Source organism: Melozone crissalis, unplaced genomic scaffold, assembly GCF_028551555.1.
Source record: "Melozone crissalis strain CALT ecotype California unplaced genomic scaffold, PUWL_Pcris_2 ptg000045l_1, whole genome shotgun sequence".
NCBI classification, from domain to species: Eukaryota; Metazoa; Chordata; class Aves; order Passeriformes; family Passerellidae; genus Melozone; species Melozone crissalis.
In genome coordinates, this window is record NW_026535823.1 from 26,537,229 (window position 1) to 26,552,556 (window position 15,328).

Below are 15,328 nucleotides of genomic sequence, written 5' to 3' on the forward strand. Positions count from 1 at the left end.
AAAGATGAAATCAGTATTTGCTACGATAAACATCATGCAAATTTAAGTACATTTTCTTTAAACACTGTAGTTTTCAGAGGTAGGTACCTCTTTAGAAAGTAACAGGGACTCTGGATTGGGTAAACAACAAGCCCAGCTTACAAAAGTGCCAAACATGAAAACCCAGGGAGCAAGCAGCCAGCAGCTACCCTCATGCTACATTAGGCAGGAGAGCACAGCTACATTAAAACAGACATGGAAAAATATAGCAAGAGTTTGCCTGGAAAACCTGCATCTTTCTTCTAATCACACTGCCTAACAATGACAGCCAATTAGAAAGGTGAGGTAACACAAAAACCTACAACAACTGCAAGGAAACTTTGTGGAAGTCTTTCTTTAATTACAAATGTCATCAAATCCCTATCATCCAGGGGCCAGGAAAAGTTTCCAGGTATCCTAGATAAGCTCCATCAGCCTTGAGCAGTACTATTAATAGAAATCCACACAAAGAAGTGAATCTGAACTCTTAGTACAGTTTGAAATGAAAAAAACTAATTCAGATGACCAACAGCAACTCCTATTAGCTCCAAAACATTCAAGTCTCCAGATGAATACTGCTCAACTCACGCTTTGGCTAAGCAGCACTAAAGGAGTTATGCCAATAACAGTGTCTGCTCCACAAACCTGAAAACAATGTCATTTTAGCAAAATTCTTTCAAATTATAGTATTTAGTACAAGTCTATAGTCTCAACAGCTGATTATGTTCTCTTATTCTTTGACTTTTTTTTTTTAATAAAAGCTTTTATATCATTGTCCCTAGGCTTCAGAAACACTGATATTCAGGAAGACAAGCTATCTCTGCTATGAATTCAGAATGGTCTGCAGCCATTCTAAAAATCCTATGGGCAGCAGCAGTCAGGAACTTGGAATTCCAGCTCCATTGACTTAAAAATGCTAAGAAAAAGAAGAAAACACAACTGTCATTTTGATCTTCACAGCCATGTACCCCAAAGCAAGGCTTGGGCATGACCCGGAGAATCTAAACATACTGCAGAGTGCTGTCAATCTGAAATGTACTTAAATCACAGGCACTGTGATCTAAAAAGAAAGGGGAAAAAATGTATTTAGACTACAAATTCCAGGGTTTGAGACAATATCCAGCATGACAGCAGCCACACCTGCTGCCTCACATTGGGGTACTGAGCCCATTCTGTCACCATTACCTATTTCAAAAGTCCAGCAAGGAAAACATTGGTTACCACAAGAAAGAATTGTCATATAGCTTGGTCTAGCTCTAAAAAATGGTAACATTGTGTTGTCATTTAAAAACCAAATTTGAGATAAAGCAGCTTTGCAGCAATTGTCTCTTCAATTACTTTCCTCCTACGGTTTGACCAACAGACTGCTTGTCAAGTCTGTCTCCAAACTGTGAGATGATATTCATATTCAAGAAAACAAGCAAAGTAAAGATGAACTATAGTTTAGCAGAGATTATTAGGCAAATTCTGAGATTTGTACAGATTCACAGGTACTGAAAGTAGTAGAAATAAACTGCCATCTTACTGCCAGGTGCTTGAAAGAGCTTGTGGTTGGTCACATCATTGGAAGGAAACAAAATTAATGGTTTGGGTCTTTAATTTATTGTACAAGTTACTCTTTCTTCAGAGGCTTCCCAGATATTACCTTTCAACTCTCCTAACACAACTCCTTAACTAACCCACCATTAATTTTTATCTTGGGTTAGAAGCTTAAGTAGATCTAAATAGCTCATGCCTCTTTAGCTGCATAGACCCAAACTCCTTTACTCTAGCAGAAGGTGTGGAATTGGTGTCTGAGGCAAAGCTCAGGGTGGAAAATCTCGTTCTTATGTACAAATACGTAAAGCAAAATGATCACTAAAGAAGGTGACATGTGGGGTGCCTATGCTCAGTGGCACCACAAAGAGAACTTTGCCTGCAACACACTGAGCAGAAATCCCAGGGGAAGCAGGGACAAGAAGGTACACGAGGTGCTTAGCCCAAAACAAAGCACTGACCACTAGGCTGGTCAAGTGTGAAAAGGTGATGAGAAATCTCCACTATTTGGTCCTTTCAAAAAGACCAGATCCAGGTAGAGATACAACTATCAATCCAAGGTCAATTATAGCTGCTATCCAAAATCCAATGAGGAGATATTTGGCAGACACTGCTCTGCCCAATGACTCCTCACTCCCAGGGGCTGGCATTGTCTTATGAGTTTATAGAAAAAGAAGAAAAGTCAGCTTGTGTGGAGTTGCACTTATTTCATATGTGATATTTATTTCCAATCTTCAGCCTAAAAGCTTTACTTCAAGACTACTCATTTATTATCTCAGTGTGGGCTATCCCCAAGGATATACCTTTCTGTTAGAGACAAATGGCAATGAAATTTTTTTTATCACTTCAGTGAAATCCAAAGTGTCCAAGAAGGCATGAACAGATTTTTCTACTGAAAATTTTAAAAAGCATATAATGCTTTGAACTCAGCAAGCAAAAGAAAAAAATCCATTACTCTTTTTAATGCATTTATAAGCTCTAGACTAAAATTCTACCACGAATGAAAAAAAAAAAAGAATGAAAATACAGTTGTATTAAATACATAAACTGAAAAGATGTTTATTCAAAAACATTACAAGGATCAGTGAATTTCATTATATATAGATTTATTTTTAACAAGTATTTGGTATCTTGATAACATCAAAGGTATCACATGATTCAACAGTTGCTATAGTAGCAATACTTAAGTAAAAAAACCACATCAAACAAAAGCATAAAACATATAAACAGTAAACAAAATTATAGTACATAATATGCAACACCAGCTAGCAGAAAAAAGAGAAGATAATAGCTATTGAGTTGAACTAGTCCTCAGAGTTGCATCCACAAAAAAGTATCAGCAAATCCACCCTTTCTGGGAAATAAGGGATGGCTCAGAGAATTAGCTCTGCATGTGAATGAGAGGAGATGCTGAAACACCAGCAAAGAATACACAAGAATTCAAGTTCTGGGTCAAGAAAAAAAAATTTGGGAATGTTCCTACCATTCCAGGGGAAAATCTGTGTCTAGGGGTTCTGAGGCAGGAAAAGAACTGAAGAGTTAAAGCCAACCCCTTGTGTGGTACCACAGAACTTCAAGAAGGGAAACTCTTCCATAGCATCCCATATATTTCTGAAATTTGTATGCAACTGATTTCCCAAAGACAAGGAGGGCGTGTGACCTGCAAAAAATACTGAGTCAAGCAGGCAGGCAATTGCAGGGTTTGGAATTGTAGTGGAGGAAATTTCAGGTAAGGCCAAAACCTGATATTACTCACAAAACTGAAAAAAAAAGATGGTAGTGGTTGAAGTTACTCACTAGTATTTGCTGGTGCCATCCTAAAATGCTGCAAATATTTCCCATGCTATTTAATACTGAAACAAATCAGCTTTTATATACCCAGGTTTGTGTTATATGTGATGGAGCATAAAAATAGTGGAAGGAAAGGGAGACATTCATGGATATATACTGTGTATAAATCCATATATACTCCTGGATAATACGTACATACCCATGTTTCAGGTGCTCTGGGTGTGAGGCACTGATTCAACAAAAGCACATTATCTTGCTTAAACTTGACAGCATAACTGGAAGAAGTCATGAGAAAATAAATTTCTAAACTAAAGATAACTCACATTGAGCCAAGCTAAATGTAAATAAAGCATCTTAGATGTAGCAACCAATGGAGTGACCCTGACCCAAGATTATATAGCCTTTAGTTACTAACAAAGTTTAATCTCTCCAAGTTAACAACTCTGTGTGTCTCCTTGCTTGGGGACCAGCTGATTCTCAGCTGGGAAACTGAAAAAGACTCAATAGGTAATAAATATTTTTGATATAACAGAGAAGTAGGTAAATTTCAGCTTTTGCAAAAGGCCAAGGCTTTATTTCTTGTCCTAGTTTTCAGACTCCTCAGCCCTGACTATCACATTCAAAATGTTTGTCCACAAAAGACATCTCATTAAAATACCAAGTATGAAGTACTATGGAAGTCTTTCAAGAATATCAGCAAGGTCAAGTATGGAACATATAAACAGCACTTTTTGTGTTTATGAAAATTAGCCTGCTCATGCCAAATTCCTATCACTTTTCATGGCTTACTGTATCTGCTGATTGGACAGGAACTTTCCAAATTTATGTTTAAATAGATGCCTATGCCAAAGTGTGGAAGCATGAGGTTATTTGCTGAATCCCAGGAAGGCCAAAGGCAGACAGCATGGCTGTGATGCTGAGCTAGCAAGCTGGATCATGGACATTATTCCAGGGTTAGCACTGAGGGAATACAGCTGTGCTTTCTAATTTGGATAGGGCTTTTATCTCATTCTCAGCTATTCTTCACAAGCAATCAGCCTGGTGAGCCTCAACACAGGTCAGCTGTGGCACTACACCAAACCAACTATTAACAGCTATTTAAATTTTTTCATACCTAAAGTGCAACTACTGTAAATTTCTTGCAGATGTACATCCAAATTTTTTTAAAACTATTTGATTATCACTAATTCAAGTGTTCAGGAGACCTCAATTCAATTTTTGACTCAACCACTAACATCATTATGGTGGTACTGAATCTTTATCCATGGGAAACTGAGCCTTCCATGAGGGCTCCAGGGCAGGCAGAAAATCCTGTGGGGAAACACATCAGCAGCTTTGCACAGCACCATCTCTCTGTTCAAGACCCTGTATTTCCCAAGTGACTGGAACAAAGGTGGTCACTGCAGCTGCTTGGGCTTCCATCCTGAGAGTGGTAAATGAAACTTGGGCAACCTCAGAGCATGGACAATTTCCATCCTGGTTATTACACACCATTCCTTTACTCTTCTTTGGGTAAACCGCTGTTTCCCTCGGCTCTTGCTTCCTATTCACCTGTTGTTTAGGGATGTAGGGATGTCTTCTGCCAGTTAACTTAAGCCAGCAATAGCTTCAGCCACAGTTTCTTCACTTTTGGGTTACACTCTTCTTCACTATTGCATATTTAAAATAATTTGGGGATTTTAGTACTACTTCTGAAATAATTTGTTTCCCCAGGTTGCTGAAATCAATTCCACTATTAATTACTGCCATAGTTATAATTAATCATTGAAACAACTCCTTTCACTTCTTTGTTTAGAACAGCATTTCTCCCTACTTTCCAAAACTCCATCCCAAAAAGTAGTATTTTAAACTATCCAGAATTTCTTTGATCCAAGCATTGCCCACTCACATTCCCTTTATTTAAAAACATAATCTAGTATTTCATTCCAAACAATTAGATCATTGCAGTTTTATTTTATTCACAAAGCACTGTATAGCAAAAAAAATTTAAATATTCTTTCAGAATTCCTGTTTTCTAACATAAAAAATGTCAGCAAAAACAAACGATCTATTAACTGTCTTGCATCAGCAACATAACAGGAATAAAACTACAGAGAACACTACTAACTAATACAGCATATTCAGCAGGTTTTTTTAACTAAGCAAATACTAAGTTGATACAATATTTATGGGAATATGAAATGCATACAAAATATGTCAAATATTCAGAACACAGGCCAAAAATTCCACCTTCAAGAAGGCTTACACAGAGAAAGCTCTGAGATCAAATTACTCTTTATTTGTACTGCTCAGAAATAAAATAACCAGCAGATATAGTGGTATTGTGCCTAGTTACAAAACATCTGCTGTTCTGGAGCACCACAGGCTTTGGGTGTAGGTAAGTAGTACAGAGCCAAGTTTATCTCACAATCTTATTTCACATGGACAGCTCCCATGAAATAATGCTGCTGCTTTTGGATTTGTATAGGTTATTTGAGGAATTTTTCATTAATCAAACGCACCATACCACCTCATCTGCATTTTATATGTATGAAAACCTGATAGTCACTTGCCAGGCTTCCCAGCACTGAAGTTGTCTGTAATGGCAAAGTGCCTCTGCTGCTTATTGCAAATGAAAACACATCAGCAGAGCTGCAATGAATCCAAACGGGCTCCCTTTGCGATGGATTCCTGCTGCTCTGCTCTGGTGATTCACGGCAACTGATGTTCCACTTGCTTTAGTGGAGATTGAAATTCAACACATTTTTCAAGGTGCTTATGAAACAAAATGTAAAAGAAAATTTTGCTAGTTTTCACTCATGATTGTGAGATCCATTGCTAAGTAAACAGCTCTGTGAATTAGTATTTAAATGGAATCATTAGAGAGCTTATTAATCTAATAATAATAATTTAAGACAACTACTTTTTCCTCCATTCCCTTTTCTATGCTCGATTTTTGACATAATGCAACTATGAAATCAGCTAGTTTACCATTCTGAGAGAATAGGGATACATATGGATATTAGAAAATATATGTATCAAAACATAGAAGTTTTAGTCTCTAACGTTTATACATAACTTATCCTAAAATAGAACCAGTCACGAAAAGCATTTACTATGCACAAATACATCAAATTCATTGCCAAACATTTGCAGGATGAGAGCTCTAGATTTAATACTGAAGTTCACATTCCGAGTTTGAGAGTCCGCGACAAAATGAAATGGAAGTCATTACTATTTTGGTAGAGCAGTTTTCCAAACCATTTCAACATACAAATAGTAAAATTATTTCAAGAAACTTATGTAAAAATCCAAAGTTTACAAATACAGAACTTCTTAAATGGCAGCCTTGGCCTCTGTGGCAAAGTCAAGAAAATTGGTTGTGGGGACAATGTGCCAAGGAAGCTGGGATATGGGATACATTGATGTGTACCCATAACCAACTTCAATTAATTGTAAATTGGTTTCCCTCTATTATAGATTAATGGCAGACACAGCTTGAGCCCAGAAGAACACATGATCTCAGGTACAGTACAATCTAAACATGGCAATTCTGCATCAAGGCTCTGCCAACTACCTTTGGGCATCACTTGAGAAATCTAAGCTGGTTTCTACAGATTTCCATCTGTAGTTCTAGAAAAGGGCAGCGCAATCAATCCTCCAGAAACAAGAGTGATGGAGCCCAATGCACACACCCAGGTGGCTGTGCTGGAGCTGCTGTGCATCAGCAGCACTGCTGTGAGCAAAGCAGCACGGCTGCATCTCAGTGACATCAGCAGGAAACAGCTGCACAAACCCTCCGTGTCCTCCAGCACCTCCTTTATCCAAGGGCTGCTGCTTTCTGTCACCAAGTTATCAGACATCTTCATTTAAAACTTAAAAACAGGTAATGACGACTATTCAGCCATTTCCTTCTGTCCATGGAGGAAAGAGGAAGAGGAAGGAAAATTTCCCAGCGTAGACAAGTTGTTCATCCCTCCTGTGGCAGCTGACAGCTACTGTGCGAGGTGTCCCACCTGGAGGGTGGGCTGGTGCTGCACATCTCAGTGTCCCAGTCCTGGTAGTGGCCCCATGTGGAGATCAAGCTGGTTCCGTTGTAACACAGGGACATGACTGCAAAAACCTATTTTATTCAGCATTGAATCTATAGAGCTCCACTTCCAAAAACAGAAAAGCTATGTAGGCCACATAAATGCATTCTGAGGTTGATCTGGTCTTTTGCATGAGACTTTAGCCTCCTAAAAGCAATGACGGCCACACTAAAGAAACAAATTTCAGTATAAAACCTATTAAAATTCTCAATGTGTCTCATTTTACTTTTTACAAATTCAAAAGCCTCCTCTCACAAGTGCTAGTAATTAATAGGGTGCTTTGAACTTCACTGAAAGAAAAAATGTTGGGAGGCTTGAGGTAAGTAACTTTTCAAAGCTTTGATTATTCGTCAAAGAAAAAATGTATGAAATATGGCTAGGAAATGGTAAACCATTCAAAAATGGCAACTGGAACACCCCACACATTCCTGTTTCTTTCTATTTCTGAAATTATATCTTCTGGCTGTATAAAGCCTTCATTAGTATTTCTCAGGTCTCCTTATATGGCAAATTATGTAACAAAAATATGATCAAAGCTTTAAGTACCAAATATACATTAGCAGGTCCTCTTCAATGAATTTTTCTAGTGGGGTTTTTTTTCCACTGGATAACTGAAAAACATTGGAAATTACCTGAATAGCAGCCTACTGGCAACAGAGTCTAATGATCACTAGAATACCTTTCTGCAGCTACTAGAGTTAATTTCTGTACAGAATTTCAATGAATATTTCACCTTATACAGTTAAAACTGAAATAGTTAATATTCTTACAAAGGGCCTCAGATTTACTAAGAAACCTTTCTCTAATGTCCTCTGGATTTCCAACTGCTCTGGCTGAAATGTACCAATGCAATCAGTAAGTTCTGGCAAATGTCTTTACTGAACAAAACCCATTTTAGATTTGTTTACAAATCTATCCTGCAGCATTTTATAAACAACTGCAAACAACTCTTTCTGCTGTGTGAACATCTGCAAGGCTGGGCCCAGTCCCCACACAGTGTTCCAGTGACGTTTGAAGCCTCCTGGTGTTGATAGGAGGACACAGTGGGCAGATCCCTTCCAGCACGAAGGCTGCAGTGTCTTTACCCAAACACTGGAATTCTGCAATGCTCACAGGTTAGTTGTGTACATTACAAAATAAGCTCTGTTGTTTGTATACACTTTAAAATTCAGAAATTATTTAGGAAAAGGTAATTCAAGTGAAGAAATTAAGTTTACCTGGAGAATCAGAAGTACTGCTGATGTACAGTGTTATTTTAATGACCAAGATTAAGTACCATTGTTAAAGTAATTAGCTGATCTCTCCTATTTTAAATTTCCCCATGATAAAGCTAGTGAATTAGTTATCAAAAAAGCCTATATTTAAAGACAAATAAATTATTTTCTTATTTAGTTTGGCTTTTTTATTTAATAATTAAGGCCATTGAAAAGAAAGCAGTTATGTGTCTGATATTAGAATGTTGTCATACCACATGTGATTAAATATTTTTAAAAGAATAACTACTCTTTTTTGAAAGAATAATGAAAAGCTATGTGCAAAGCAATCCAGCTCAGCACAATCCTACTGAAATCAATTACAAAGCACTGCAGCATTTACACAGCTGTTCTATTGGCCCCTTCACATGCAGATCTCTAAAATAATGAGCTGAACACCAATTGTTTTAGGAACACTAATTACTACACAAACTTTGGGTGGGGCTTGAGCATTCAACAGAGGTTTGCAGATTTCCTCCCTGAAGCCAGGTCACAGCACTGCTGTGAACGCTTTGAAAATTCCAACCATTCTTAACATGAAATGTGACTCAACACCACTCTGCAAGGTACCGACTGTGACATGTAAATAAACATTAAAAACTCCACGTTCAGCTGGGAAGCCTGTTTATTCTGATAACCAGGATTTTTGGCCTAAAGACATTTATTTATATCCTGTCCAGTACTGTGAGTACATGCCTTTCCTTGCTTTCACTATGATTTCAGTGATGATGACACAATGAAACACCAGAAATACTAATATCCACAAAATGACTAGCAATTGTGGAATAACACATATTAGAACTGTCAATCCAGGCTAATATGCAGTTGCCTCAGATAGAAAACTATTACAGAACTCAGAGATAACCTGCACCCTCTGATCATTCAGGCCTCCAGATGCAAGTCCTCTGAAGGTAATACAGATGCCTTGAACAGAAACCTGGGGAGAATGAGATAACTAGTGAAATTCTAAATTGGAAAACACTTTCATCTGGTTCATGGGTCAAAAACTTTAGCAAATACAGGCACTCTGTACTCACTTTGACCTACTCTAAACCTTCCTTAGAGAAGCTAAAATGTCCTCTTTGCTACAGAACTGGAAAAATATCATTCATCTAGTTTTGATGAAACTTAACTAAACTGGTTCTTTTCCTGTATCCTGTATCTTCCAGAGGTTTATGACAGCAAGGTCAGCTGAGCAGAACAACTGGAAATCAAACCAAGAAGCTCCTGAGAGTAACTAACTGCACTCAGTTCTTTTCATCCTCCTGCAAACTTCATTTGTGAAGATTTACGTTGCTTTTAAGTTGGATTCCCAGTCTGAGACATGAAGGTTTCAGCCTGGAAAACCAAACAGGAGGCACACAAATTCAGAGTTTGCTGCAAAAAGCTGATTTAAACACTTTCAAGACAGCAGGTAGGACTAAGGAGCCAACTGCAATGGTAAAATGATTAATTCAGAGTAAAGTGAGCTGATTTGCAGCACTCTAACCAAACATCAGAATACAGAAACTATTTTAATGGATTAGAGCAGATGTCTGCCCAGTCCAGTGAGGATAGCAGCAGAATATGAACTCTGTACTAGACAGGTGTGAGATTATCTACCTTCCATATTAAGTCTCAATTTTACTTGAAATTACACTGAAACCATGATGTAGAGAACAATGCTGGGCATAACAGTGGACTAAAAGCTGATGGAAATCCCTCTCCTGAAATGCTTTGTCCAATTCTGTGTGTCCTAATCCCCCTTCCCAAATAAAAAAAAATAAAAAAGGTTAAAAATTTGCAAAAACAAAAGTCTTCTGCAGGGAAAAGGAATGGAATATGAAAATGTTTGTATATAGGGAAAAAGTACAAATAATTACCAGTATAAAACAGATTAAGATATTTACTTCCCTATAACAGGAAGAGATACTAATAAAACTAAAACAAAAAATTCTTGCTTTATAAAAATATGCATTTTCCATAAAGTATAATTAATTTACAAAATGTCTTGACACAATGTATTTTCAAATCTAGTTTAGAGGGGTCATAAGCATCCTAGATGTGCATAATTCTCTGCCAGATAACCTTTAGGAAGAAACCTAATTTTTATAATCCCTTATCTCCAAGTGCACACTGTATTTTTTCTGACATCAACTCTTGTCAAACCTGGGTTCTGAACTAAATCAGTAAAGAATGGTCCATCACAGCAATCTGTGCTGCTATAAACCATGAATAAGTTACCATCCATTTCTCTGTAACACAGTTTCCTTATGCAAAAATTGCAGATATCAGTATTTCAAGATGAGAAGATGAGATGATGAGTTATTACTTGTGTTTTCTGATCCTTGACGAAAAACATAATGTTGCTGTTAAAAAAAAATTAAAAAAAAAACTAAAACAAAACAAAACAAAAACCATCCAGCAAGTATAACATACTCATACTGGCTAAATTGATTTATTTCGTTGGAACAATGTTCAGTCCTTCTGTAATGGCTTTATTTTCCTTGCATTTGTGCAAAATGCAGGTTCCAGAGCTACACTCCTGTCTCTCCTAAAGACTGCTCAAGATCTCACATGTGATGAAGATACACTAAGCAGTGAGGATGCAGCAGGAACATTCCCCAGTTATGTGCTCAACAACACTGTCAGCATCACCCTGCAGTAAAGGGGAGGAAAAAAGCAATTCTTTGAGGGATTTGCCATGGAAAGAACCTGCCTGTCAACTTAGTGTCAGCTGACAGTCAGAAAAAATCCAAAACATCCCACCTTTTTTTCTCACAGTCTATTTTCCACGACCTTTCTTAAAAGTGGGCCAAGATAACAAGCTTGCTTCCTTTTCTCTGAGGGTTTTGGGTCTTTTCCCTATCTTTGTGGTTATATGCATTTTTAATTCCTTATCTGGCTTCTCCAAAACAGAAGGACCTGCAAATTAAACTTGCAAAGTGGCCAGACAAGCACTGTATAACTCAAGCAGACAAGGACCAGGACATGAATTCAGCACAAGCTGGAACACAACATTTGTGAGAAAATCATCGGTTAGTCAGCTGCAGTGGTCAGAAGGGGGAAAAGTTCTGGGCAAGGCTGAAATGAAAAAACAAATACTGTGATGCTGTACATCATAAGCAATACAGCAGAGAACACAATGTAAGTTAATCTGGAAGTAGTATGAAATTTACATTCCATGTTGAAGTTACTGGCAAGGGCACAGGGGGTAGGCAGGAGAGCTGACAAAGTCCAATGGCCACCAGAGATCTGTTTCCCAATGCACAGCTCAGGCAGAGCTGATCACCTGTGTTAGCAGTACTGCAGAGTGCAGAGGATGAAAATAATCACCTGATCCATGGAAAAGTTCAACACACAAAAAACTTCACAGTGTTTTTCCATGGGTTCATAAACAGCACGGCTGAACTCATATGGACAATCCATTTAGATGCAGACTCTGTAGTTTCATTTCCCAGAACACAACAGCATTTGATATACTTATCCCTTTTTTTCACCTTAAATGGACTAAAAATCCAAGATCAGTTCTATGGGTAATGCATATTTATTTGAAGCCACTTCTGAGGCTGAAAAGTGGAGGTGCAGCAGCTAACACAGCAGGCTGGGAAAATGAACTCCTGGTTCAGGAACCCAGATAATTTATGTATGGTACTGTGGGAGATTAAATATTCAGGAATACTGTCATCTTTGTTCCATCTTCCAAATGTTAGTATCTCTGATTTTCATAATATATTTTGAGGGCTTTTGTTTTCACATGGTCTGGAAAAGACCTTAACTGTGTTTTGTTACAACAGGAAAGACCCCTGTACCTAGAGGGTCCTTATCATTTATGAGGAGACACAAAGCTTCAGTTTCACAGACAAACTTATCTCACATAGACAGTTAAAGCCACTTTAATACATCCTGAATAGGAAGAATAACATTTGGCACCTTCCTTAATGAAATCTCCAGTAACAGTGTAAGGGATGGGAGCTGTCAGGTGTGCTGCTCGCTGTCCCTCTGCAGCCTCCGGGTACTTTACACCTCCCAGACAGGTCAAGCAGCACCTGCAGGTCAACCCGCAAGCTACCAGCCTTGTGCTGCAGTTTCAGTCCCAGACCTGTGTCTTCATGTATTATTTTCTCATGCTAATTCATGCAGGCGGCCGTTCCTTGTGTAAGAGGAGCTCCTCTGCACCGCCGGTCTGCTCTGCTCTTCGCCACCGCCACCTTTGCCCCTGCGCGGGAGGACGGGGCAGGGTGCGGGAGGATGGGGATGGGGCAGGGTGCGGGAGGATGGAGCAGGGTGCACGGTGCGGGAGGATGGAGCAGGGTGCAGGAGGATGGGGCAGGGTGCGGGAGGACGGGGATGGGGCAGGGTGCGGGAGGATGGAGCAGGGTGCAGGAGGATGGGGCAGGGTGCAGGCTGCCCCACCACCAGCCTCCTCCTCGGCCCCGCAGCGCCGGCCGGGTGAGCCGGCCTGTGGCCCTCACACCTTCCACGCCACAGCGGGTCAGTCCCGCTCAGGCAGGCCTGGAGCGAGGCGGGCTCTTCCCTCTCTACCTGCCTGAAGGAGCTTTCCCCACGACCACCTTGTCCCTGGGAAGACTCTCCTCATCCCCCAAGGGAAGGGGCTTTGCCCTTCGTCACAGCTCCTGCCGCGGTCCCTTCACCACCTCAGTGCCCTCGGCCAGAAGTGCTCCCCCCCGTCTCCCCCAGGAGAAGGGCTCCGTCTCCGCACTCCGCTGCGAGCCGGGCCCCCTGTACCGCCAGAAGCCCCTGGAGAAGGGGGGCTCCCCCTCTCCCCCCGCCCAGGCGCCTGCGGCTGGCACTGACCCGTCTCTGCCGTCCTGCTCCTCTCCGCCATATTTGTTGTCATCCCGCCACCCCCCCCCAACGCCGCCCGGCCGTCGCCATGGCAACGCGCGTCAGCGCCATGGGGGAGCCCCGCGCCACCCCCCCCCCCCCCGTCATGGCGGCAGGCCTGACGGCCCTCCCCGGGGACAGCCTGCCCGAGGACAGCCTTCCCTGCGAGCGGCTGCCTGGGCTCATCCTGCCCGGAGAGAGCCTTTCCCGGGAGCGCCTGCCCAGGAACAGCCCGCGCGGGAAGCAGCGTCCGCTTCCATCCTCGCCCAGCCCGGCGGCCGCCGCGGTGGTGGCGGGCGGGGCATGAGGGGAGCACCACCGGCCGCCCGCCCCTCACGCAGCACGGCTCCCTCCCGCACGGCCGCGCCCGCCCCGCCCCGCCTCCCGCGGCCGCAGTTTACCGCCGCTGCTCGGACAAGGAAAGGAGGGCTCGTTTTCTGCTCCCTGGTGGCTGCCCGCCACTTCGGCAGTTGCCGTCACTGAGCCCCGGAGGATGGAGCTGTGCCGGTAGCGGAGCTCCTCCCGGGGTTCCTGCCTGCCCGTGGGAGTCGGTGTGGGCCCGAGGTGTGCATAGGGCGCTGAGGAGGAGAGGCTCGTTATCACAGAATATTGGTTAGGTTGGAAAAGACCTCTGAGATCATCATTTCCAATCTAACATCCAACACCACTAGTGTTGGTCACCTAGACCATGGCACCAAGTGCCATGTCCAGTCCTTCCTTAACACCTTCAGGGACGGCGACTCCATCACCTCCCTGTGTGGTCTATTCCCACATCTAATCACCCTGTCTGTGAAGAAATTTTCCTATTGTCCGATGTCCTGGTGTTACATGTGCCCCTCCACACAGCTCAGGGCAGCGAGGGGCAGAGGGGCCGGCGGCCTGTGTCCGTTCGGGGTCTCTGTCAGCCCAGGGGAGGCGAGCGCTTCCCTCCGGCTCCGATTCCAGCCCCATCCCGTCAGAGATGGCCAATGCATGTGTGCGTGACTGCCCTACCCTGCCCCAAAACTCAGCAGGTGAGTCTGGTCAAGTGGCAGTTATGTCAACTTTTATTTTATTTTATTTTTTAATTTCTTAAGGCAGCCCAGTGGGGAGCTTCATTATGCGCGTGAGTGTTGCCCGTCTGTCTCGTTGCCCCAGCCCCAGCAGGTGAGGCTGACCATATGGCAAATGCAGTGCTGGGGACGGGAGGGCTCCTGCGTGCGCGTGTTCGCGGGCCCGCTGGGTGACACTCACCATGTGGCGAACACGGCCATGAAGGCTCCGGTGTACAGGGGCTAATTATGTGTGTGAGTCCCGGGGGACCCGGCAGCCCGGGTGTGATCATGCGTGTCTCACTAATGCTGAGGCGCAAGCTGCATTGTGCATCCTCCACGCAGACAGCTACAGCCTCTGGGAAGCGAGGCTGACCGCGGGAGGAGCGCAGGGTTACAAGCACAAGCATCAAGACTCGTGTTTATGTGCATACCCAGGTAGATGTGCGGCTGGATGCACCCCGAACCAGGCGGCTCTTAAAACTATGGAACAGGGAGTACACGAGCAGTGGAAACAGGCAGGACTGTGTTTATGGTTATGCACACACTCAGGTGTTTGCTTCCTTAGACCTTAGTAAATTAATGTAACCACTTCCTAGTGACTAGTCAGGGAAACAATCCAAGATTAAAAATTAAGGCATGTAAAGTTGTATCTTTCTCCATCTAAGTTCTGTTATTTAAACGTTACTTTACCTCTTTGTCTTCCTACCTAGTATATGCCTTTTCTGCTCCAATTCAGCTCCTCTTAACAACACTCAGGTGGATAATACCTACAGCTTCTACATACTTAGATTTTTCTGTG

General features: G+C 42.0%; 1 protein-coding gene across 3 annotated transcripts in view; it reads right to left on the minus strand.

The window, feature by feature from the left end:
• The window catches only part of LOC128943327 (BEN domain-containing protein 5-like), an 877,269-nt gene extending 863,332 nt beyond the window's left edge, over positions 1-13,937 (minus strand). For 2 of the 3 annotated variants that reach the window (XM_054286226.1, XM_054286225.1), the window contains exon 1: positions 13,466-13,506. In XM_054286226.1, the coding sequence (XP_054142201.1) occupies positions 13,466-13,496 (31 nt within the window). In that variant the 5' untranslated portion in view covers positions 13,497-13,506. Of the gene's footprint in view, positions 1-13,465; positions 13,507-13,896 lie in introns of those variants that run through there. The other variant, XM_054286227.1, reaches the window with a different exon arrangement.
• Between the last annotated feature and the right edge of the window lie 1,391 nt (positions 13,938-15,328).